Below are 27,508 nucleotides of genomic sequence, written 5' to 3'. Positions count from 1 at the left end.
ATTAGGATAAAGAGTACTGTTTTAGCTAGAGAAATTGTATTTGAGGGATGGCAGTGCTTATGAAAGTATGTATTTGTTTGTATATGGGGGTACTATTCTAAGTCTTAAAGTGCTCTTTGCCTTATTTAATCAATATTTACTGAGTATTGCTTCTGCCCAACTACAGGGACGCAAAAGTGGATATGATTATTTATAACAATAGTTATAACAAACAAATTGTACTTTGTTTTTCTGTGGAACTGCTGTAGGTAATTCACTCATATTATTTCACTTAATTTCCATAGATAGCTATTACATGGCATAAACCTTGTCATTGTTCCCATTTTACATTTGAAAAAGTTGGATCTTTGAAAGACTTAAGTAACTTTAGTAAACTTAGAGTACCTCTATGCGTTATTTATAAACACTCAGTAATCTAGTAAAACCTGCAGAGTTGCACCAAAAAAAATTCACATACAAGTTGTATTTGCATGGAGGATTATAATAACATTAAGTTAGGCATGTCATAATGATTAACAGTTGAAAGATACTGGAATAGATTGTAAGAATAAATGTTTTCTGGCATTGTTTTAACATTTATAGGCATCTAGAAGTACATGCATATGGTGTGCAAGTGTTCGCTGTGTACTATAAAAGCGCCTCTATCCAGTTACGATATAAAAACTGTGATAGTAGTTAGGAGCACAGAGTCTGGAGTGAAAATCCTTGGACTTGATTCATGACACTACCATTAATTACTTAACTATGGCATAATCTTTTGTGTCTCAGCATGACTTGGAAAATCATTCTCTTAATTCCCTACTGTGTTCATTTCAAAACTTGGTGATCTTGTATGACGAAACATGCAAATTTGTCTTTGGTCTTTTTCTTGGATGTTTATATGTGTTGAACACTAAAAAAAAAAAAAAAAGCATTTGTCAACAGAGGCTTTGTGAAATATATTACTTTTTTGGACCCACAGAATATTTTTGAGCAGAATTGAAGGTGCCAAAAATAGAGGGTTATAATTGAAATGTCAGCAAAAATAACTTTAATAATTCTAGTTGATGCTACTGGAATATTAAATATACCTGTTAAATACATTTTCTTTCCAGTAAATAAATTTTAATATGTGTTCCATATCTCTCCAGCCATATTTCCTATATCAATAGTCCCCTGTGGCAGCTTTATCTTTTAATACAAACTATTCTTGTTCAATATTTGAGTAGTGATAATGGGTTTTATTCTATAAATAACAGCCATAGTACCCTAAACTACAGCTGGCACAACTTCAGCATTTGCAAGAACTACAATGCTTTATATTCCAAGGAGCAATTTTAATGTTTTATTCATTAGCAATAAATAAACTCAGAACACACGAAGAAAACTGTTTATTAGTGTAGGCTGTGCAAGTCTTTTGCCGTAGTGCACTCTATCCACTGGCTTGGCAGACATGAAATGATGGAATATAGTGTTCCAGGAACCTTCCAGAACTTACATTTATATTAGTGTGCTGTGCCAACCAGAGCTGACAAGAATTCTGTACTACAGAAAACTTTGGAAACCTATTTTTTTAAATTATTCTAGTTACTTTGAATGGTAATATTATGTAAATTTGAGGTGTGCATCACTGAAATCACGATATAAACTTCATTAAGTTTGCCACTAAAAGTCCAGGTTTGTCTTTCACCACACCTCTGTTCCCTTGGTTCTGATTAACCTGCAGATTAGTAATCACTTCTAGTAATCACTTAGTGAGTCTGATAGTTCAGATGCAGTTTATTTACATTTTGCATCAAGAATAACTCTATGCTGGAGTAAATTTAAGCAAAGAAATTAAATACCTGTGCTTAGAAAACTAAAAAAATTCTGTTGGAAGTAGTGGAAGACAGAAAATATGGAGACATAGTCTATGCTCAGGAATGGGGAGAATTATCATCATTTAAATGGTTATACTTCATAGCACAATGCAGATTTAATGCTGTCTCTATCAAAATTCCAGCAACAGTCACCACCAAAATAAATTAACTGAGTGTGTATAACAATTAAATGACAGGGACAGTATGATTATACACCTGGCTGGTGGAATGTCTTTGGCACTAGACTGTCCCAGCTTTGAACCCAACCCCGATTACACTGAGGTAGCTTCATTGTTGTGGTATCTCTCCCCACATCTGAAAAAGTAGGTAAGAGTGGTAAAACCCAGCAATGATGACCCCCCTCCAAGAAAAAAAATAGAATGAGGTGACTTTTTATTGCCAGTGAATTATTGTTGTTGAGTAGTATAGCTTGACATGAGTTGCCAGGTAGGAATGGTGGAGGGGTTACAGAATGGCAGACCATTTCCTCACGTGAATAACAGAGATATTGGATAGAGATCAGATTATTGAAAACAATCTTTACATGTAAACCCATGAAAAAGGTGAGAGTTGATAGAAGTTATACTGTATATTCCTTGTTAGGTTCTTCTACTTCTTTGTAAAAAACCTAGAAAATTCCCTTAAGTGTCCAAATAATTCTTTCACTATTTTAAAAAATGTTTTATTATTATTTTTATTCACTATTATTTTTTATTATTATTGGATAGAGACAGCCAGAAATCAAGAGGGAAGAGGGAGGGATAGAGAGGAAGAGAAACAGAGAGAACATGCAGCACTGCTTCACCACTCCTGAAGCTTTCCCCCTGCAGGTGCAGGTGGGGACCGGGGATTCGAACCTGGGTCCTTGTGCATTGTAACATGTGCGCTCAACTAGGTGTGCCACCACCCAGTCCCCAACTTTCACTAATTTTGTACATTATCAAAATTGTAAATGCTGTTAATCAAATCTGTTTGCTCAGAAAATGGCCTGATGAGTAAGGAAGAGGGAGCAAATAAAGCACATAATGGATAAAAATGTTGTTGTCAGTTGGTGTGACGTTTAGAAACATGAGAGGATTCTCTAATTCCATTCCAGGCTGTTCACTTCCTAACAAAGTCCCAAAACCTAGATATAGACCAGGTCCTGTGAGGTAGGGCATATGTACACATGTATCCATAAATTAGGGAAAATATATACCTGAAAGCAAAAGTACACAATAGTCTGCAGTAAGACAGTATGAAGTTCATGGTGAAATAGTGTATACTTAAGACTAAAATACCCTCCTCACCTACTCCCTATTACACTTCTATCACTCACTCCAAAGCTAACCTTATCAAAGCAAGGACTGCAAAAGTTGAATAAGGGCAAGAGACTGGCATACTTTAATGATGACTATCACTATCAGGCCACCCCATCAGCTGGGGCCCTAGTTGGGGAGTCCTGAGATTCCCAAACAGACATGATGGGCCTAGACCTTGAAAAAATCCCTCTCTCCATTGTTACCGGTCATCTATATCAGGAACAACAAAATAGACTCCTTTGTGGGCCCCCTATAGGACCTTGCCCTCAACTTGGATCAACAATGATAGAGAATATTCCATCCTCCAAAGGGAGGCTGGACAACATACTCTGTGTGCACCACCTGAGGAAGATGGGTCCTGATATTGGGGCAGCCTGGAACGTTCCTACTCATGACCACAGAATATGAGCTCAGATCTAGAGGGATGCAGAGGTCACATAGGCTCCTAAGCTGAATATGGGCCCCAGATCACATCAAATCGATGGGGTTTACAGTCAACAATATTTATACACCTTTCCCATATTTGGGAGCTACTCTCTTCCCTGATCCAGCTTGCTAGTCCTTTTTGCAGCCATGACATCATCTCCCCAGACAATAACTTGGATCCACTTGCATATCAGACGTCAGGCTCGGGAGAAAAGAAAACAAACAAAACAACTAGGATAGCCACAGGCCCTTTGGAATATAACTAAAATATGTCTGCTAGCTATCTACGGAACGGAGACCCCACCCAACTCTTCATTTGCATTATTCCAGCCTTTAGGTTCATGATTAGTCAAAAACTTGTTTGGCTTTCTATGTTGACTCTCTTTTCAGCCACCAGGTTCCAGATGCTAGCATGATGCCAAGAATTCCCTGGACAGACAACCCCACCAGTGTGTCCTGGAGCTCTGATTTCCCAGAACCCTGCCCCACTAGGGAAAAAGAGAGGCAGGCTGGGAGTATGGATCGACCTGTCAACGCCCGTGTTCAGTGAGGAAGCGAGGAAGCGATTACAGAAGCCAGACCTTCCACCTTCTGCATCCCACAATGACCTTGGGTCCATACTCCCAGAGGGTTAAAGAATAGGAATGCTATCAGGGGAGGGTATAGGATACAGAGTTCTGGTGGTGGGAATTGTGTGGAGTTGTACCACTCTTTTCCTATGCTTTTGTCAGTGTTTTCTTTTTATAAATAAATAAAACTACAAAAAAAAAAGAAATAGACGATTTTTTGGGTTGAGTCTTAAAATGGTGGTATAAGGTCATATATTTGGCTGTATTTAGTTGAATTATATATTTATTGAGTAGTGGATTTCCTGCCAGTGATGGGGTGGGGTCTAAGATGCAGAATAGATGACATTTTTTCACTTTGTCAACATAAATACAGCTATACATCAGGACAGAAGAGAGAAATTATGTTTTATTTCTGGTTCTCTAAGAATCTTTTTTTGTTTGTTTGTTTAAATATACCATAAGGATTATTGACTGATACTGGAGTTCAGTCCTGGCTGTGTGTGAATGACTGCAGTTTTGGAAGACATAGAGACCAGTTTTGAAATTACTTTGCAGGGTTTTTGAAACACCAAAGATTGATAACCAGGTGAGCTAATAATCAAGTACCTGCAAGCAGCAGATGCATTCAGCACAGTTATAGCTCTCCACCAGGCTGAAGAGTGTGCTCAATTAACAGTACATGTTGTGATGCATTATATACAGATACATTAAATGTTAGATTAAACAGGAAAGCCTATCCATAGAGAGTTTCATGGGCAAAATAGGCATGTCTTTAAGGTTTATATAAAATGCATCTAGAGAGTTTTGTACAAAGCTTTGACCAGTAGTGTTCAACAGAAATGCAATACAAGTAGCTTAAATAATTCCTTTGTACCTCATCTTAAAATTAAACAGAGACTCAGACATCCCAGATGAAGTTTATTTAGTTTATCTTTAAACCTAAATCTAAAAGTAGATTCAGAATGTCATTAGAATATGTATTCAATATGAAATAGTAACTAGGACCTCCAACATCTTGTGTATATTTCATAATTGCTGGATGACTTAATTTGGATCCGTCACATTTCAGATGTTGAATAGAAACTTGACTTGTGACTGGTGGATACATGCTATTTCCAGTCTTTATTCTCTTTAATGTTGTGAACAGTTTTAGAGTGTTTTAATACACACTTGGATGTCAAAAAATATATAAAAATTATGAAAGCTTTACTCTCAGAGACTTAGAATCCTTATTTATTATTGTTATTTTTGTTATTATTTTTGCTTCTAGGTTTTTCACTTGAGTGATTCCACTACTCCTAACACACTCTTTTCTTTCATATTTAATATATATTTTATTATTTTTAATTATTTATTGAATAGAAAAAGTCAGAAAAAGAGAGGGAAGGGGGTGATAGAGTGGGTGAGAGACATCTGCAGCATTGTTTCACCACTTGTAAAGCTTTCCCCCTGCAGGTTGGGACTTTAGGCTTGAGCCTGGGTCCTTGAGCATTGTAATATTTGTGCTTAACCAGGTACACCACCACCCAGCCCCCTAGAACACTCTTTTCTCCCCGCCCCCTTAACTGTCTGTATGAGGAGCCTGATTCTTTAAAAAAATTTTTTATTATCTTTATTTATTTATTGGATAGAGTCAGCCAGATATCAGGAGGGAAGGGGGGATAGAGAAGATGAGAGACAGAGAGACACCTGCAGCACTGCTTCACCACTTGTGAAGCTTTCCCCCTGCAGGTGGGGACTGGGGACTCGATCCTAGGTCCTTGAGCATTGTAACATGTGCACTCAACCAGGTGTGCTACCACCCAGCTCCTGAGGAGCCTGATTCTTGTATATGCACGGTTTCACCAATTAGGGCTGCCCTTTCATTGAGACAGTGAAAGAGACACCACCGCACTTCTGCTTCCTCTGATGCAAAAGCACTTCCTAGCTATTAACGGAGCTTCAATCTGGGCTTTACAGCAAGATATGTGCAATATCTCTGGAGCTATCTCTTCAGTTCTCTCATTTATCTTTAACTAGAATAGAGATTTAATTGCAAAGAAGAAGGAGGAGCAGATTTAATTTGTTGATTCATTGAATGAGGGTTTAAATTCCATCTAAGAGACTGTTTGGGTGTGTGAATGGGTGGGGAGACATGGATATCAAGGGACGACTGAACAGGCTTCCTGCTGCTGGTGTGGGTGACATGGTGATGGCCACAGTCAAAAAAGGCAAACCAGAGCTCAGAAATAAGGTACATCCAGTGGTGGTAATTCGACCACAAAAGTCATACCAGAGAACAGATGGTGTATTTCTGTATTTTGAAGACAATGCAGGGGTCATTGTAAATAATAAAGGGGAAATGAAAGCTTCTGCCCTTACAGGACCAGTGGTAAAGGAGTGTGCAGACTTATGGCCCAGGATTGCATCCAGTGCTGGCAGTGTTGCATGATTCTTCGGTGTATTTGTAAAAAATAAAAACTTATTTGTTCCCATAAAAAAAAAATTCCATCTAAGAGAGACCAAGGTATTTTGTTGTTGTTTTTAATAAGAAAATAACAAATGTGAAAGAAGCACTAGAAGGTAGAATATAGAAAGAATTGAAAGTCAAAGTCCGAATGATTTGAAAATAGAATAATTAAAAACTTTTTATCTTTGATACAGCTAGAAATCAAGAGGGATTGGGAGATAGAGGAGAGAGAGAGAGAGAGAGAGAGAGAGAGACCTGCAGCATTGCTTTACCACTTGCAAAGCTTTCCCTCTCCAGGTGGGGATTGGGGGCTAGAACCTGGGTTCTTGCACATTGTGACATGTGTGCTCAACCAGGTACATCACCACCGGACCCCCAGAAATACATAGAATATTAACCAAGTAGTTTTTTGGAAATTCAACCAGATAATTTCCATAAACATATTTCTAGATGATGGATCTTAAGAATTATCTTTTACAGTTTTAGATTTTAGTCAATTAGACCATATTAGCTATGGAAATTTATATATACTTTTTCTTTTGCCTCTCTCTGTAAAAGAGTAGTATGGCATTTTGATATTTATTTTCTCGAGATCTGATTGTTCTAAGTATGTTTATTTTTTTAAAAAAATTAGCATAATTCAAGATAAAATACTCAGAATCTTCTGGCATTTTTTTTTTTTTTTTTTTTAGATCTCCTTAGGGCCCCAGCAGCTTCTCTGGTAGTAACATTTAATAATAACAACTTCCGAGGCCTGTTTTCCAGACAGAAGTAGTAGTTACTAATAAAAATATAGTAACAGCTACCATTTTTCTTTCTTCCTTCCTTCCTTTCTTTCTTTCTTTCTTTCTTTCTTTCTTTCTTTCTTTTTTTTATTGAAGAAAGGATAAATTAACAAAACCATAGGGTAGGAGGGGTACAACTCCACACAATTCTCACCACCCAATCTCCATATCCCATCCCCTCCCCTGATAGCTTTCCCATTCTCTATCCCTCTGGGAGCATGGACCCAGGGTCATTGTGGGTTGCAGAAGGTGGAAGGTCTGGCTTCTGTAATTGCTTCCCTGCTGAACATGGGCATTGAATGGTCGATCCATACTCCCAGTCTGCCTCTCTCTTTCCCTAGTAGGGTGGGTCTCTGGTGAAGCAGAGCTCCAGGACATATTGGTGGGGTCTTTAGTCCAGGGAAGCCTGGCCGGCATCCTGATGTCATCTGGGACCTGGTGACTGAAAAGAGAGTTAACATACAAAGCCAAACAAATTGTTGAGCAATCATGGACCCAAAGCTTGGAATAGTGCAGAGGAAGTGTTAGGGGGATACTCACTGCAAAGTCTAGTGTACTTCTTCTTTCAGGTATATATTTTGCAGTAGTTTATGGATACGTGTGAACATATGCTATCTCTCATAGAAACTGGTGTATATCTAGGTTTTGGGACTTTGTTAGAAAGTGAACTACCTGGGATGGAATTAGAGGGAGGAAAGGTCTCACCCGAGTAATGAAGTTGAAGGGTTGTCACTCCACACGTGAAGTCTCTGGACACAGTCTGAAGTGAAGCATGTTGAGGTGGCGATCATTGTGTTGATTAGGTTGCGATTGGCAGATGCAACATTATTTGATATGGATTGGGAGAGGCATACGGGAAAGTGGGCCCTATCCAAGGGTTCCAGGAATGGGAGAAGTAGAGGATCTATAGTGGAGATGTGAGGTTCCTGCTGTCTTAGGGTTCAAAAAGACAATTAACGATAGTTAATGTTATCATCACATTATTTGGTAATTGGGTTAACTTTGAGAAGTTCTTTTGTTAGGTTTGCTGTACAGTATCCAGTATCTTGTATATAGCTGTGCTATTGGTTGCTTCTGATCTACTTGGTCTAGGCTTTTGAGAGAGTCCGCATATCAAATACACACCCTATATATTAAAAAGATTCAGTTTGTGTTTTGAAAAACTTTGAGACATACAATTGATTTTCCCCCTCATATTAATCAACTACTGATTTATATGTCTACATTTTGCTAGGAGTGTACATAAACACCATTCCCACCACCAAAAGACTGTGTCCCATCCCTCCCACCCACTCCCACCCCCCACTGGCCCAGGAAGCTGCATGTCTACCCCTCACCACTGGGTTTTTACTTTGGTACCCTACTTACAATTTGGTCAGGTCCTGCTTTGAGTTTCCCTTTCAGATCTTCTTCCTCAACTTCTGTTGATGAGTGGGATCATCCCATCCTCATCTTTATCTTTCTGACTTAGCTCACTTAACATAATTCCTTCTAGCTCTGTCCAAGATGGGTCAGAGAAGGTGGGTTCATTGTTCTTGATAGCTGCATAGTATTCCATTGTGTATATATACCACAGCTTTCTCAGCCACTCATCTGTTGTTGGGCACCTGGGTTGCTTCCAGGTTTTAGCTATTATGAATTGTGCTGCTATGAACATAGGAGTACACACCTCTTTTTGGTTGGGTATTATGGAGTCCTTGGGGTATAATCCCAGGAGAGGAATTACTGGATCATATGGAAGGTCCATGTCTAGCCTTGTGACAGTTTTCCAGACTGCTCTCCACAGAGGCTGGACCAATTTACATTCCCACCAACAATGTAAAAGGGTTCCTCTGTCCCCACATCCTCTCCAGCATTTGTTGATGTTGTCCTTTTTGATGTATGCCATTATCACAGGAGTGAGGTGGTATCTTAGTGTTGTCTTAATTTGCATTTCTCTGACAATCAGTGACCTAGAGCAGTTTTTCATATATTTATTAGACTTTTGGATCTCCTCTGTAGTGAAGGTTTTGTTTATATCCTCTGCCCATTTTAGGTTGGGGTCATTTGCTTTTTTGGTGCTATGTTTGCTGAGCTCTTTATATATTTTGGTGATTAGTTTCTTGTCTGATGTATGACATGTGAAGATCTTCTCCCATCCTGTGAGGGGTCTCTTAGTTTGTGTGATAGTTTCTTTAGATGTGCAGAAGCTTTTCAATTTGATGTAGTCCCATTGGTTTGTTTCTGCTTTAGTCTTCCTTGCAATTGGGTTTGATTCATCAAAGATGTCCTTGAGGTGTAGGTGGGAAAGTGTTTTACCAATGTTTTCCTCTAAGTATTTGATTGTTTCTGATCTGACATCTAGGTCTTTGATCCATTTGGAGTTGATTTTTGTTTCTGGTGAGATAAAGTGGTTCAGTTTCATTCTTCTGCATGTTACAACCCAGTTTTCCCAGCACCATTTATTGTAGAGAGCCTCCTTCTTCCATTTAATCCTTTGGGTCCCCTTATCAAAGATTAGATGTCCATAGGTGTGGGGATTTATTTCTGGGCTTTCGATTCTGTTCCACTGGTCTGTGTGCCTATTTTTGTTCCAGTACCATGCTGTTTTGATGATGATGGCTTTATAATATAATTTGAGGTCTGGGAGTGTGATGCCTCCATTTCTGTTTCTTTTCCTCAAGATGGTTTTGGAAATTCTAGGTGTTTTCAGGTTCCAGATAAATGAATGTAGTATTTGTTCTATTCTTTTAAAGAAGCTTGGTGGAACTTTGATGGGTATTGCATTAAATTTGTATATGGCTCTGGGGAGAATATTCATTTTGATGATGTTTATTCTTTCAATCCATGAGCATGGGATATCTTTCCATTTCTTGGTATCAGTTTCTATTTCCTTGAGTAGCGACTCATATTTTTCAGCATACAAGTCTTTCACTTCTTTGGTCAACTTTATTCCTAGGTATTTGATTGATTTTGCTGAAACAGTAAATGGGAGTGATTTTTGGATGTCTTCCTCTTCAGATTTATTGTTTGCATAAAGAAATGCCACTGATTTTTGTACATTGATTTTGTAGCCTGATACCTTGCTATATTGCCTAATAACTTCCAGTAGTTTTCTGCTGGATACTTTAGGTTTTTCTATGTATACTATCATATCATCTGCAAATAGTGAGAGCTTGACTTCTTCCCTTCCAATCTATATTCCTTTGATTTCTTTCTCTTGCCTGAATTCTATGGCAAGAACTTCCAATACTATGTTGAAGAGTAACGGTAACAGTGGACAGCCCTGTCTAGTCCCCGATCTGAGGGGGAATGCTTCCAGCTCTGATATATTGCAAGTATTATAGTGATGTTCTTGTTTACAAGAGGTCTTTTAGTACCTCATTCAGGGCCGGTTTGGTGATGGTTGCCTCCTTTAACTGTTGTTTGTCTAAGAAAGTTTTGATCCCTTCATCTAGTTTGAATGAAAGTCTAGCAGGATATATTATCCTTGGTTGAACCTCTTTCATTCAGGGCTCGATAGATATCTTGCCATTCTCTTCTGGCTTTTAGAGTTTGAGTGGAGAAGTCTGCAGATAATCTTATGGGTTTTCCCTTATATGTGACTCTTTGTTTTTCTCTTGCAGCCTTTAGGATCCTTTCTTTATCCTTACTTCTTCTCATTGTGACTATGATGTGTCTTGGTGTCTTCAGGTCTGGGTTGATTCTGTTTGGAACTCTCTGGGCCTCTTGAATCTTGATGTCCTTTCTGTCATTCAGGTCTGGGAAGTTTTCTTCTATTATTTCCTCTAGAATGTTTGCTTCCCCTTCCTCTCTTTCTTCCTCTGGCACGCCAATTATACGAATGTTACTTCTTTTGAGATCATCCCATATGTCTCTGTTGTTGTTTTCAGTATCTCTCAATCTCTTTTTAAGCTCTTTCACCTCTTTCTTAGGTTTCTCTAACTCATCCTCTGTCTGACTAATTCTGTTTTCTGCTTCTTTTAGTCTGCTTTCCCTTGCCTCCGCTTCTTTCATCATTACAGCTATTTCAGCTTTCAGTTCTCTAACTGCCTCAAGATAATCAGTAGTTTCCTTGGGGGTCTCAAATGTTGTTTCCCTAATACTGCCATTCCTTTCCTCCAATGTTGTTTTCATTTCTGTGATTAATAAGTTTATTATTGCTTGCATACTTTTCTTATCTATGGTTACTTCTGGCTGATTTGTAGTTTCTTCTGGGCTCTTGTCTTCATTCATTGGAGTAGCAGTTTTATTTGTTTTTGATCTACCCATTTTTTTGATTTATGTGTTTTTTTTTATGCTCTGTTGTTCTTCAGTTGTTGTGTCTTGAGTACAAGCAACACTGTACTAAATACCTTTATGACAATTGCACTCACCAACCTCAGGAATTACAATATCAATGGAAGCAAGTATTAAAGCAGTTTAATCACTACCATTTAGCCAAACAATGTCTCCAGTCCGTGAAAAAATAGTAACCAAATCCCAGTGAAGAAGAAAGAGAAAAGAAAGAAGGGGTAGCAAGAACAGACAGTTCTGCAAATCTACTATCCACTGTATATTCTAGGGGTAACAAGAGGGTAAAGGAAGTAGAGCAGAGATACACACATAGAGAGTCCACTCTGAGTCAGATTTCTTCCCCAAAATAATTCACAAATTCAGAAAGGCAAAGAATAAGGAAGAAGTGTATGACGAGATAAAAAAACAAAAGAAAAAAAGAAAAAAGAGACAAGAGAGAGAAAGGAGAAAAGATAAGAAAAAGAGCTGTAATTATAGCAGTGAAAGGAAAGTTTTTTATTGATTACTTTATTTTTAATTTAATTTAATTTAATTTTTTAATTAGCTAGGAGGAGGAGGGAGGGGAGAGTCTGTAGAGGAGGTAGGAGTAAGGAGACAAGTTCCTCCACAATAGATAAGATGTCCACTACCCTAGCAATGAAAGATACCCTAAGAGTTAATTCTGATCAACCTAATGGGGGGGGGGACATATATTAATAATAAAATAGAGCGGGGTAAAAAAAAAACCTTGTCCCAGATTACCTCAACCCTCGTGATCAGAGGCATCTGATTGTTAAGAAAGAGAGGAAAAAAAACCAAATTAAAAAAAAAAACCTCAGGACTAGACAAGGATAGCTGAAATAGACATTTATGCAAATCTACTATTCACTGTATATTCTAGGGGTAGCTAAAGGAGGAAGGGAAGTTGAGCAGAGACACTCACAGTGAGAGTCCACACTGAGTCAGAATTCTTCCCCAAAATAATTTCCAAATGTGTATCAGTGAATTCAAAAAAGCACACTGTTTGGTGGTGTGGGAGCTGGGGGCTGTGGCTTTGGAAGCTGTCGGATTAAGGAAGAAAGGATGACAAGAATGAGAAAAAGAAAAAAAAGTAAAAAGAGAGATAGAAAAAAGAAAAACATAAGAAAAAGAACAGTAATAAAAGAGCAGTGAAAGGAAAGAGTTTTTTATTTATTTTTTTATTATTTAATTAGCTATGTGGGGGTGGGTGGGTGGGGTTGCCTACTTAGAAAGAAAAAAGGACAGAGGTTTCAGAAGGGAATAGACTTAGAATGAATGATACTCCCTGGTGGGACAGGAATCTTGGTAAAGAAAGAATCTCAGCAGGGCAGCCTTCTAGCAGCTGGTCCCCAGGGACTGGTTATGGGGGGGGGGGAAGGGGAGGAGGTGCACTTTGGGAATAATAATTTAAAAGAAAAAAATTTTTTTCCCTTTTTTCTACTCTATTTTTTTACCCAAATTATGTTATAGTCACCTCCTTGGTGTCACCACTAGGACCCCTTATTGACTGGCCTACTAAAGGCAGAAAATCCTACCGTTTCCAGAGGATGTGGTCAGAGCTCAAGCCACTAGCAGTTTCTCAGTCCGCCATCTTCTGGGACAACAGCTACCATTTTTATTGAGAACTTTATGAAATTGTATTTTTTAGATATTGTAGATAATCAAATACTATACCATATACATAACTTGAACATTTTTTTAAATGTCTTTATTGGGGGATTAATGTTTTACATTCAACAGTAAATACATGTATAACATTTCTCAGTTTTCCACATAACAATACAACCCCCACTAGGTCCTCTGTCATCCTTTTTGGACCTGTACCCCCCCCCCCCCCCCGAGTCTTTTACTTTGTAGAACCAACTCCAGTTCATGTTCTAGTTGTGTTTTCTCTTCTGATCTTGTTTTTCAACTTCTGCCTGTGAGTGAGATCATCCCATATTCATCCTTCTGTTTCTTACTTATTTCACTTAGCATGATTTCTTCAAGATCCATCTTAGATGGGCTTTAAACGGTGAAGTCACCATTTTTTATAGCTGAGTAGCATTCCATTGTTTATATAGACCACAGTTTGCTCAACCACTCATATGTTGTGATACCTGGGTTGCTTCCAGGTTTTGGCTATTACAAATTGTGCTGCTAGGAACATAGGTATACACAAATGTTTTTGGATGGGTGTGTTGGATTCCTTAGGATATATCCACAGGAGAGGAAGAGCAGCATCATAGGGTAGGTCCATTTCTAGCCTTCTGAGAGTTCTCCAGACTGTTCTCCACAGAGGCTGGACCAATTGATATTTCCACCAGCAGTGCAGGAGGGTTCCTTTGACCCCACAACCTCTCCAGCATTTGTTGCTGCTACCTTTTCTGATGTATGACAGTCTCACAGGAGTGAAATGGTATCTCATTGTTGTCTTTATTTGCATTTCTCTGACAATCAAAGACTTGGAGCATTTTTTCATGTGTTTCTCGGTCTTTTGGTTCTCTGCTGTGGTGAATATTATGTCCGTATTCTCTCCCCATTTTTGGATAGGGTTATTTGTTTTCTTGTTGAGTTTGGCAAACTTTTTATATATTTTGGTTATTAAACTCTTGTCTGATGTATGGCATGTAAAGATCTTCTCCCATTCTGTGAGCGCTCTCTTGATTTCGGTATTGGTTTCTTTTGCTATGCAGAAACTTTTTAATTTGATGTAGTCCCACAGGTTTATTCTTGCCTTAGTCATCTTTGTAATTGGATTTGATTTATTGAAGATATATTTTAAATGTATGCGGAAAAGAGTTCTGTTGTTATTTTCCTCTAAGTATCTGATAGTTTGTGGTCTAACATCCAAGTCCTTGATCCACTTGGAATTTACTTTTGTGTTTGGTGAAATGTAGTGGTTCAGTTTCATTCTTCAACCTCATTTTCCCAACACCATTTGTTGAAGAGACTCATTTTTCCCCATTTAATAGTCTGGGCCCCTTCGTCAAAGATTAGATACCCATAGGTGTGGGGGCTTATTTGTGAGCTTTTAATTTTATATCACTGGTCAGTGTGTCTATTCATGATTACTTGAACATTTTTATGACTTTGAAATATTGGATACTTAATTGTAAGTAGACCAAGACCACATTAGTTAAAAACAGAAATGTAAGCTTTGAAGTTGGGATCTCTATGATGCTTAGTCTCTGTCACTATCAGGACAGGAGTAAAGTGATTTCAGGAAACTTAACTGCTACTGATTCAACAATAATTGCAGTTATTGTTCATGGTCTAAAAAAATGTGAAGTCTACTTTCTAGTAATGTTTAAAATTTCTTGATTACGTGTGTGTGTGTTTGTGTGTGTGTTTCTTGACTAAATTTCTGAGAAACATTTTTAAAGCAATTTGTGGCCCAGTGGTGTAGCTCACTTGGATGGACATGCATGTGGCTCAGGCCCAAGCCTGGCCCCTGCCGCACTGAAGGAAGCACTGGTACTGTGGTATCTTTCTCTCTTCTCCCCCCTTGTCTATATAATAATAATAGTAGTAGTTGTGATTATTATTATTATGAAGCAGATTATCTGCATGATGGTAGAAAAGGACAAAAGTTGAGGGTGAGAGTGATTTGTAGTTACCTGCCATCGGGAGATGAGAAATTCTACCCATGTTTCAACAACTATATTGTAAACCATGAAGCCCCCAGTAAAACTATTAAAAAACAACAACATAACACAGATTTCCCCTGGCAAATAAGAACTGCTATGCTTTGGTTATTTCAGACTCCTTTAGTCCACCCTATTTTCCACACATGGAGAATGTCATCCAAATACAACTAGTCCTTACTTTAGAACCTGCTCTTGTTGGTATCAAAATTTGACCACCACTAAATATCCCAGAAGAAGCAATGCAGTGGTCAAGTAATTGATTAAGTCAATTATTAGTATAACAGAAAAATTCAGGCAGTCAGTTTCTCGTGGTCAGAGCCAAGAATAAGAGCGCCTGTCTCTTCCATGTTTGCAGAGAGAATGCAACAGTGACTGACTGTGCCTTTGCTGTGCTGGGTACACTCCTGAGGTCTGACCACACTTGTAGCTATATTTATTTTAGCATACCACTCCCATCAAACTCACAGCTTAGAAGCTTCCAGTGCATTGCACTCTGGCATTAGGAAAAGAGCACGCACTTTGGTATTAGACAAAAACGTGTCCCAGTTCTGACTGTGGAGGTGGGCAGTCACCCAACTCTTCTCTCACTTGTGACGCAGAGGTTAATATTCGTTCTTCACAGTGACATTGACCTAAGACAATGTGTGTAAAGTACCTGCCACATGCCTGGTTTATGGATTATATTTGTACTGCTGTTGGGATCCTGTTGTGAAGACTACATTCTTTAAGTTATAATAGATACAGTGACAGATTTCTGAGCACTCCTAGTGGCTGTGGTAAAACTAGGGAAGAATTTATGTACAGTCACAGATAAACTTGGTTGTAATGCAATGTTTTATGTGCTTAGAGAAGAAATCCTCCCAACTCGCCTTCGGAATTCTCCAAGGTCATCAGAGGCTCACTCAGCTACTGGTATTGCCACAGATTCAGCTTTAGAAATAGTGAAGCTATTAAAATATTTCACTCTCTGATCTTCCCCCCTTCTCTCTCTGTCTCTGTCTCTCTCTCTCTTAATCTTCCAAGAATTTCTCTTCAGAGTGCTGTATAGCAAAGACACGGGATGTCATAAAACTTATGTTAGTTATTCTGTATATTCCTGTCCAGAACAGGTGGGAATGAAAAAATTGGCCAGACATTATGACCTCACTAGAATTTTAACTCAAGCCCTGTTATCTGATGCTAGTGTCTTCCACTTCATAGCAAATGTTTTGCAAACTTGTGTATTTAAAATTTTATTTAAATTAGTATTTTTTAAAAAAATTACTGGCACTACAACAAAAAAAAACAAGGGCAACAAAAGGGAATAAAAGGGAATAAATAAATATTTAAAAAAATTACTGGCTAGAGACAAAAATCAAGATGGGAGAGGGAGATAGGAAGAGAGACACCTGCAGCACTGCTTTCCCTCTCTAGGTGGGTGCTAGTGATTTGAATCCAGTTCTTGTACATTTTGATAGCGTGTCTGCTCAACAAATTGTAGGTCCACTCCAGCAATAACTGGTAGCAATAAAAAATATTACAAATAAGTCTGTCAATGAATTTTCACAACTGCACATTAATGTTTAAGTGCTTCTCTGTTATATGAAAACAGTAATGTCCCCAAATGCTCACTTACATCTTTTTCCAATCCACACCATCTTGCAAATATCAACACTTCTATGACTTTCATCAGTTTTAACTAGTTTTATTTGCTTTGAGTCTTATCTTAGTAACTTTAGGATGTGGACTTTTATTTACTTTAAATATTTTATTAGTTATTTAATAATAATTAACAAGATTGTAAGATAACAGGGCTGTAATTCCACACAGTCTCCACCACTAGAGTTCCCTGTCCTATCTATCTCCTCCATTGGAAGCTTCCCTATTCTTTCTCCTTCTCTGGGAGTATGGACCAAAATTCTTTATGGGGTGCAGAAGGTGAAAGGTCTGGCTTTTGTAATTGCTTCTCCACTGGGCATGGACATTGGCAGGTCAATCCATATCCCCAGTCTATTTATATCTTTCCCTACTGGGGTAAGGCTCTGGACAGGTGAGGTTTTGCGACACGTTGGTGAGGTTGTCTTACCTGGGGAGGTCAGGATGACGTCATGGTAGCATCTGCAGCTTGTTGGCTGAATAAATGGTTTAGTTGAGGTGGGAAGAGGCAGTATATCAGAGGGAGGAGGTCAAGAGGGGAAACATGAAGAAATACAAGCAAAGTCCCAGAGGTTTCAGGACTGGGTGAAATTCTCTCTACAGAGAATGAGGAAGGTTCCTACTGTCTTCAAGTTTAAGAAGGCAATAACCAAGTTATTTGGGTAGTTGACTTACTTTGGAAGTTCCATGGTTAGGATTTACTGTATCATACAAGACCATATATGATTATGTCATTTAATGCTATTTACAAATAACTGTATCTTTGACACTGACAGGACTGGTTGCTTCTGATCTACAACAACAATAATAACTACAACAATAAAACAACAAGGGGAATAAATAAAATAAATATTTTTTTAAAAAATCATTATTAGGAATGTTCTAACGATGTAAGCACAGTGTCCAAATTCAGTTTACAAATTTGAAACATTAAATGCTTAGACTAAGGAAATATATACTCAGAACTGAAATCTGTGAATTTAAAGAACTCAAGATATTCAATCTGTTTCCCCATCATATTGAATAAATAGTGATTTATAAGACTATAATTTACTTGAAGTGTAAATTCCTTGTTCTCTGTAGAGAGAATTTCACCCAGTCCTGGAACCTCTGGGACTCCGCTTGTATTTCTTCATGTTTCCCCTCTTGACCTCCTCCCGCTGATATACTGCCTCTGCCCACCTCAACTAAACCATTTATTGAACAGTTTGCCTTATATCTTACTACCTTTCAGCCAACAAGCTGCATTCCCACTACTAAAGATGTTTCCCTACTCCACACCCCTGCTGTGTGTACTTTTATAACTGGTTTTTAACTCGTTTAATTTTAATCCCTCTTGTGTTGTGAATTTTTTTCCCATTTTTCATTTTTTTCTTATTCCTGTATAGCAATTTATATTTGAACATGCTGAAGTTTATCCCTTTCACTACTGATAAACTTTGGGGCTTTTTATAATTTGGGCTATTTTACATAGTACTGCCATGATCTTGTATATGTACTTAAGTGTAAGTACTGCTTTGGCGAATATATGCACTCAGTTTTGTTAGGTTGATACCAAAGGATAATGGAGTCACTGGCCATAAGAATGCTTTTGCTCAGTATTAGCAAACTAGCATCTCTATACATTTAGATATAAGAGTTGTGTGCTTCCACATCATCACCAGTAATTGGCCCTGTCAGCATTGCCCATTTTAGCATAATCTGATGGCACTGCCAGTGTATCTCACTGTAGTTGTTTACGTTTTCTTTTTTTTTCCTTTTTTGCCCTTGTTTTTTTTTTTATTGTTGTTGTAGTTATTGTTGTTATTGATGTCCTTACTATTGGATAGGATAGAGAGAAATGGAGAGGAGGGGAAGACAGAGGGGGAGAGAAAGCTAAGACACCTGCAGACCTGCTTCACCACTTGTGAAGCGACTCCCCTGCAGGTGGGGAGCCGCGGGCTTGAACCAGGATCCTTACGCTGCTCCTTGAGCTTTGCGCCACCTGTGCTTAGCCCACTGCGCTACCATCCAGCTCCCGAGTTTACATTTTCTTAATGACTAGTGAGGAGATGAGTGTTTTCATATATTTATTAGCCACTTTCTAGAATTCATTAAAAATGTTTTGCTCTTTTTTGAAGGGAGGGGTTCTGTATTTTTAAAATTGATTTATAGGAAATTTTTGACACTAATGCTTTGATAGAGTCATGCATGGAAAATACCTCGTATATATGAGCTTTCTTTTTGCTCTTTTTACATTATTTTTATTGAGTGGGTTAATGCTTTAGAGTGCAGTTATTGATATATATGAAAACAGTTTCATTATGCAGTGAGAAGCACGATTATATTCCCCCCTTCCCTCCCTCTCCTTTCCCAGAGTCCTTGGCTTTGTTGAAATTCACCCTACTCAGTCAGCTTGTCACTTTGTGTCCTCCCTCCTTTTTCCTTTCTCTTCTTTTCTTTCCATTTCTTTTTTCCTTTTTTTTTTTTTAATTGCCTTCAGGGTTATTGCTGGGGCAGTTATTTTTTCCCCTTTTTAAAGAAATATTTTATTTATTTATTATTGTATAGAAACTGAGAGAGAAATTGAGAGAGGACGGTGTGGTAGAAAGGCAAAGAGACAGAGAAACACCTGCAGCCCTGCTTCATCACTTGTGAAGCTTTCCCACTGCAGGTGGGGACCAGGGGCTTGAGCCTGGGTCCTTGTGCATTGCAGTGTGTGTGCTTAACCAGGTATGCCACCACTTGGACCCATTTGTACTATTTCCAGTTACTTCTCCTTTGTCTGAAATGTTTGTTTTTGCCTACTTTTTTGTGTCATAGTTCTGTATACCCATTTCTAGGTGAGTTTACTCTGGGTTCTCTCATCTTCCCACTAATACTTTCACTAGAGCTCCTGTTATGTTAAAAATGACAACTGGATATTTGGTTAGAGCATGTGGACTTTAATCATAGTTATTTCAGCTATATAGTTCATGCAATAGCTGTTCTCTGTACATAACTTGATTTATTATTTTTTTTATTATTATTTTTTAATATTTATTTATTTATTTATTCCCTTTTGTTGCCCTTGTTGTTTTATTGTTGTAGTTACTATTATTGTCGTTGTTGGACAGGACAGAGAGAAATGGAGAGAGGAGGGGAAGACAGAGAGGAGGAGAGAAAGATAGACACCTGCAGACCTGCTTCACCACTTGTGAAGCGACTCCCCTGCAGGTGGGGAGCCGGGCTTTGAACCAGGATCCTTATGTCGGTCCTTGTGCTTTGCGCCACCTGCGCTTAACCCGCTGCGCTACAGCCCGACTCCCCATAACTTGATTTATTTGAGAGCATCCAGAAAGTGTGAAACATGGTACACATTCACTAAATGGTCCCTTTAATTGTTATAATTACTTTATTTGCTTATACTGGTCTCAACTTAAATGTCGGTGAGCTTCTCTAAGTTAGATACTGTGGCATAAGATTTTTAGTGTCCTTAGTTCTTGGTATCATGCAGAATCTGTAATACAGTATTTTGTGTTGTGTAATAAATTTCACTAGTTTAAACTAGTGAACCGTTATCACTTTGGTAGCAATTGCTTGGATTATATTTGACCTGACCTTGAATTTCAGTTTTAATTTATTTTTGAAAAGATCTTAGGGCCTGCAAGATAGCTCACCTTTCTAGTGCACCTACTTTGTCCTGTGTAGGACACAGGTTTCTGCTTGGGCTCCACTGCACTGGAAGAAGCTTGCGTGTTTAGCTATCTCTCCCTCTCTTCCTCTGTCTCTCAGTCTCTGTACTCTCTATCTGAAAAAGTTGACTTAGAGTGACAAAGCTCTGATGATGAAGAAAAATGACGAAAAATTAGATATTTTATTCATTTAGCAAGAGATAGAGAGAACCAGAGAAAACCATTTGGCACATGTGGTACTGTGGGGTGGGGTGGGGTGGGATGGGTGGGTCATGTATGTAGAATCTGTGCTGTAATCACTGAGCTTCTTCCCTAGGCCTACTTACTTACTTTGAAGGTGTATTTCTTTTTTTTTTTTTCCTCCAGGTTTATTGCTGGGCTCAGTGCCTGCACCATGAATCCACCACTCCTGGAGACCATCTTTTTCCCCTTTTGTTGTAGCCTCCTTGTGGTTATTATTATTGCCATTGTTGATGTTGTTCATTTTTGGATAGGACAGAGAGAAATGGAGAGAGGAGTGGAAGACAGAGGGGGAGAGAAAGATAGACACCTGCAGACCTGCCTCACCACCTGTGAAGTGACTCCCCTGTAGGTGGGGAGCTGGGGGCTCGAACCGGGATCCTTACGCCGGTCCTTGGACTTTGCACCACATGTGGTTAACCCACTGCGCCACTGCCCGACCCCTTGAAGGTGTATTTCTTAACAATGGAAGAGGCAGACAAACTGAGACACAGGAGTAGTCCTATGACATTTGCAGTAATGAGGATTGAACTTGGCACACTATGCTTGCAGTTCCTGTGCACTACCACATGGACTGCATTATTCAGATTTTAAAAGCTTTTTACTGGTGTGCAGAAATATGAATTAACCTACTATATCATTTGTTTTTTTTTTAACAAGAAGTATTTTAATTTTTATGGTGTTACTTAATTGTGAGAAAATTTTATAATTTTACTTGACAATTTAAAAATCTTCTTGATGGTATAGCAATTTGCTTATCATTGAGAAATACAGATTAATTTTATATTGGCTAAAATAGTTATTTTACTATTGTGAGCCCACATTAAGAGCTGCATAAGGCAAAGAATATGATGTCTGAATGCACAAACTTAATTTATGACCTCAGCAGATCAAAAAAGTATTGTCCAGGGGTCAGGTGGTGGCCACCATGTCAAATGGACATAGTGCAAAATGTAAGGATTCGCTCAAGGATCCCAGTTCAAGCCTCTGGCTCCCTACCTGCGATGGGTCACTTCACAAGCAGTGAAGTAGGTCTGCAGGTGTCTTTCTCCCTATCTTCCCCATCTCTCTCAATTTCTCTCTGTCCTACCCAGTAAAACAAACAAACAAACAAACAAATTATGGTTTAGTAAGATTCTGAACACCTTGTAGTAGTCATTAAAAATATCAGATCCTCTTGTTTCTATATCACTATGTCAAGAATTTCAGTAAAACAAATCCATTCAGTTTTTTGATCCATCTTTTAAATCATGTTATAAAATCAAGCTATGCTATAACTTTCTTGGTTTCAGATTTCTAATATGTCCTTTTATTTATTTATTTTGGATAGAGAAAGAGAGAAATTGAGAGGGAAGGGAGAGAGAGAGCAGGAGAAAGGAAGACATCTGCACCATTGCTTCACCATTCATGAAGCTTCCTCCATTTTAGCTGGGAACAGTGTTTGAGCCTCTGTCCTTGCAAGTTGAATGCAACATGTGCTCACCACCTGACCCCTTTCAGATTTCTGAGGAGATTGAACATGGAAGTATGCTAAAGACTACCTAACTTGGTATTTTCTAATCCTTGTGAAATAAGTTTGGAGAATTCAAATTTCATTTAACTGTCAACTCTAATTGTGTGCCATTTGTTTTCTCAGGTTTTACAGTTTGATGGAATGTTTTCCCCACAATTTAATAAATATTTGTTTTATTTCACATGAATTATTTCAATACTGGATATGAGCAACATATTCTAATCAACCATTGTTGTGATGTACTTAAAAATGTTTATTTCTTAAGCAAATTGTTTACTAGGCATTGCTGAATGTTCGCAAGCCAAATACTAAAAGGCAGAAATTTATAGGAGAGCCAGATATCTATACTGCATATGAATAAAGCAGCTTATCCAACGTTGGAGATCTTTAGTGTTTCAAATTTTAATTTCCATGTGGGTCAGATGATGGCGCACCGGGTTAAGTGTACATAGTATGAAGTGCAAGGACCAGCGTAAGGTTTCCAGGTTGATTCTCTTTACAAGCTATGAAGCAGGTCTGCAGGTGTCTTTCCCTCTCTGTTCCCTATCTCCCTCAATTTCTCTCTGTCCTAGCCAATAAAAAAAAAAAAAGGAAAGATATGGCCACCAGGAGCAGGTGCCAAGCCCCAGTGATAACTCAGGAGACAATAATAATAGCAATTATTATCATTACGATTATTATTTTAATTGTATATATACATATATAACTGTGTCCAGGAAGTGTCCACTGAAGTAGAGAAATTCTTACATTGTGTGAATTACCTGTATTATTATTTTTTTGCCTTTAGGGTTAGTGCTGGTGCTCGACACCTGCACTACAAATCCTATACAAAGATAGATACCTGCAGACCTGATTCATGTGGGTGGGGAACCGGGAGCTCAAACTGGGATCCTTGCACTTCGCACCATTTATGCTTAACCCAAATTACCCGTTTTTAATTAGCTTTAAATATGCAATTATTGGGAGTCGGGCTGTAGCGCAGCGGGTTAAGCGCAGGTGGCGCAAAGCACAAGGACCGGCATAAGGATCGCGGTTCGAACCCCGGCTCCCCACCTGCAGGGGAGTTGCTTCACTAGCGGTGAAGCAGGTCTGCAGGTGTCTATCTTTCTCTCCTCCTCTCTGTCTTCCCCTCCTCTCTCCATTTCTCTGTCCTATCCAACAACAACAACAATAGTAACTACAACAATAAAACAAGAATGGCAACAAAAGGGAATAAATAAATAAAATAAATATTTTTTTAAAATGCAATTATTATTTCCAGTTACTTAAAAAAAAATTTTTTTTCCCTCCAGGGTTATTGCTGGGCTCGGTTCCTGCACCATGAATCCACCGCTCCTGGAGGCCATTTTTCCCCCTTTTTGTTGCCCTAGTTGTTGCAGCCACGTTGCGGTTATTATTGCCATTGTTGACGTTGCTTTGTTGTTGGATAGGACAGAGAGAAATGGAGAGAGGAGGGGAAGACAGAGAGAGAGGGGAGAGAAAGATAGACACCTGCAGACCTGTTTCACCGCCCGTGAAGCGACTCCCCTGCAGGTGGGGAGCCGGGGGCTCGAACCAGGATCCTTACGCCGGTCCCTGCGCCACCGCCCGACTCCCTACTTAAAAAATTTAAAGTTCTCTTTTTTATACATACATCATATAGCATTATATATTTACATAAAATCCTGGGAAGCTAGAGATTAATACATGTGTGGATACACTTTTCTCTCTTTTTTTTTGTCTCCTGGGTTATCACTGGGGCTCAGTGCTTGCACTGAAAATCCACTGCTCCTGGAGGCTATTTTTTCTCTTTTGTTGCCCTTGTTGTTTATTGTTGTTATTATTATTGTTGTTGTCATTGCTGTCATTGTTGTTGGATAGAACAGAGAGAAATGGAGAGAGGAGGAGAAGAAAGAGAGGGGGAGAAAAAAAATACCTGAAGACCTGCTTCACCACTTGTAAAGAGATCCCTCCTGCAGGTGGGGAGCCGGGGGCTTGAACCAGGATCCTTAATGCCAGTTCGTGGGCTTTCCACCATGTGAGCTTAACCCACTGTGCTACCACCCATCCCTGGTGTGGAGACACTTCTATTGTCATTGCCAAGGTTTCATGAACTCTGCTGGCTAGCTTTTTCAGACTGACAGAGACAGGCAGAGAAGGGAAAATAGACCACTGCACCAAATCCTCCTGCAATGTGATAGGCGATGAACTTGAACTAGGGTTGTGTGTATGGCAAAGCAGGTGCACTATTTAACCAGCCTTTAGAGTTGGGCACTTTTAACAGCTTTTCTCCCACTAGCATCTTAAAATTTTTAGCATTTTAGTGGGATGGTTATAAACATATTGTGACAGAGACAAGTGAAGAAGGATGCCAGTGATCTTCAGATAGACACACGGCTTTGTGTGCGACTAAGTTACTTCTGTTCAAACGTAATGATATATGAAGGAGTTGCATGTGCAGATACAAATTGCACATGGTCTTATTTGTGTGGTGCTTTAAGTTCCATAAATTAGACAGATGAAAGCAAAATTCAATCATCATGTCAGTCCTTAGCAATACAAATCAGAATTTTGACTATGTAGTCCCTATAAAATGGCAATTACACTTGAATCTGAGCATGGCATAAATTACTTTTCAAACCATTATAGTGAGCATAATATATGCCAAAGAAATGCTTAATCCATTTGCTATGGCTACTCTCTGTTACAAGTTGTTTATTCTTTGCATGGAATTCTGGACTGTAAAGGAAACTGAAAACAAATTTAAATTGTGATTTCCAAGTCAGCATGCATTTGCTTTACCTCCTTCCTCTGGAAATGGGCTGTTTCTATTCCAGGAACTCCATACATAAATGATTGCTCAGACTTTAGAGCATACTTTAATAAAGTGCTATCATAATTGTTAACATTTGCTTTTCAAGTTTTTGCTTTTCAAAACATGAGAGAGAGAGAGAGAAACAGACAGACAGACAAAGAGGAGGGGGGACTGACTCCACAGGACCAATTTCCTTGAGTGGTAGGGCAAGTCTCAAACCTGAGTCTCAGAGAAAGACAGTACACTACTCAATGAGCTATTTTTCTGGCCCTGTCACCGTTTTCTTTTTTTGTGTCTTTTAATAATAATTGTTATTATTGGTAGTTAAGAATTCCTGAGTGGAAGCATAATTTCAGGAAAACATAGAACTGGAATAAGCAAATAACAATTTTGCAAGAAGATAATTACCTGCCAATTTACACATAGCTAACAGAATTCTGAGTTGAGTTATTTTTCAGGATAGGTTATTAATAAGTTTTGGATTTTTTTTCTGTTATCTTAGTTACATTGAGTTCTTTTATTGGATGAAGTGTACACATAATTCTGTTCATTTCCAAGACCTATCCTTCTTGAAAAACAAAATTGCAATCCCCCCCCCCTTTTTTTTTTTTTTTTGCTTTTTCCATCCCTTTCTGGAAGTTCAAGACTTTTCAGTATACAGCCTGGAGACTCCTCCCTCTACCCTCCAGACTTGCTACATTCTAGAATGTAGCCATGTTTAAAATGTAGGTCATTAAATAATGTTTCATTGACTGCTAATTCATTCAATGTCAATTCATTATAACAGTGATGGGGGGGGAAAGCTGGAGCCATGGTCTGTGTGGAATTTTCACATTTAGGTTTCATTGTGTGTACATTTTCCCCCTACATCCCAAAAGATGTGTATACTGGTTTAAATGCCTAAGTGTCAGTCTGAGTGAGTATGCATGTGAATGTGCTCTCTTCAGCATTGCCTAAAGTTGCCTGGATAGATCAGACATCCGTGATCTTGAAAATGAATGAATGAACACAAATTATCATTTATTGCTTAATGAGTATACTTGGTTTCTGTTTTGAAATTTGTAACTGATTTACATAATTCAATTTTTGAATTTCTTAAATTGAATTCTTAATATTTCTGATATGCAAATTGTTTGCATCATCTTCAGTCTTTTTGGCCAATGAAAGAAAACAGGTTTAGTGATACAAGCTTAATACATGAAGGGATGTGCTCTCTAGAAGTCAAACAACTCTCCCCAAATTGCATCAACCCAAGTGTTAAAGTAGGTGGGCATTATGTCAGGTGTGCATGCTAGGAGCTTTTGCATGACAGTACCCAGTTTTTCTCACATGCTAAGCAGCATGTCATCCATTCCTGTGAGATATTGAAATTCTGGGTATAAAACCTTTTCACATTTCCATGTTGTTACCTGCATTATCTGATGAATCATGGAAAGGATGTGAAAACTTTGTTCATGGGGTTTTAACTGAAGGAATCAGAGTACTGCTACAAAGTGGATGCATAATTCTAAAATATGCCCAAGGAATCATTTACTTTGAAGTTTTTGTTTTTTAATTCACCAGAGTTTTGTTATGGTAGTCTTGTGTTAATAAATGTAATGGAAATCGGATCACTCCTTATCAGAATAGTACTTTGTCAGTGAACAGTATATCATAATTGAAGTGGGATTTATTCATTTATTTTTTAATTTCTTTATTGGGGAATTAATGGTTTATATTCAACAGTAAATACAATAGTTTGTACATGCATAACATTTCCCAGTTTTCCATGTAACAATACAACCCCTACTAGGTCCTCTGTCATCCTTTTTGGAACTGTATTGTTTCCCCCCCCCCCCCCCCGAGTCTTTTACTTTGGTGCAACATGCCAATTACAGTTCAGTTTCTACTTGTGTTTTCTGATCTTGTTTTTCATCTTCTGCCTGACAGTGAGATCATCCCATATTCATCCTTCTGTTTCTGACTTATTTCACTTAACATGAATTTTTCAAAGTCCATCCAAGATCAGCTGAAAATGGTGAAGTCACCATTTTTTATAGCTGAGTAGTATTCCATTTGTATATACACCACATGAAGTGGGATTTATTTAAACCTTTGGATATTTTTAAGTGGGACACATAGAATGATGACTACCTTTTTATTAACTGTGAAAATTATTTATAATTTATATAGACTTTATAATATAAAGCATGTAGATCCAAAATTGGAAAAATAGCTCTATTTCTTTGAAAAACACTTCTAAAACTAGGGATACGATTTGCTGGCTACTTGTATTAAAACACATCTGAGTGGGATGGGTGGTAGCACATGGCACAAAGCACAGATATTGGCTAAAGATCTGGATTGGAGCCCCTGGCTTCCCACCTGTAAGGGCGTCGCTTCAAAAGTAGTGAAGCAGGTC

At 38.4% G+C, this 27,508-nt stretch overlaps 2 protein-coding genes across 8 annotated transcripts in view; both read left to right on the top strand.

Moving 5' to 3' along the window:
- KLF12 (KLF transcription factor 12) overlaps nt 1-27,508 on the top strand; it is a 472,528-nt gene that overhangs the window by 123,089 nt on the left and 321,931 nt on the right. The window lies entirely within an intron of this gene.
- On the top strand, nt 6,246-6,621 carry LOC132538712 (large ribosomal subunit protein uL14-like). Its single transcript, XM_060191894.1, has one exon. The coding sequence runs from the start codon at nt 6,269-6,271 to the stop codon at nt 6,563-6,565; it is 297 nt and encodes a 98-aa protein (XP_060047877.1). The 5' UTR covers nt 6,246-6,268; the 3' UTR covers nt 6,566-6,621.

Source organism: Erinaceus europaeus, chromosome 5, assembly GCF_950295315.1.
Source record: "Erinaceus europaeus chromosome 5, mEriEur2.1, whole genome shotgun sequence".
In the NCBI taxonomy this organism is placed as follows: Eukaryota; Metazoa; Chordata; class Mammalia; order Eulipotyphla; family Erinaceidae; genus Erinaceus; species Erinaceus europaeus.
Note: the sequence above shows the minus strand (reverse complement) of the source record. Positions and strands in the feature narration are given on the sequence as shown.

Excerpts from the sequence above, each read along its gene's own strand:
- LOC132538712 (XM_060191894.1), top strand. The coding sequence starts at position 6,269 with ATGGATATCAAGGGACGACTGAACAGGCTTCCTGCTGCTGGTGTGGGT.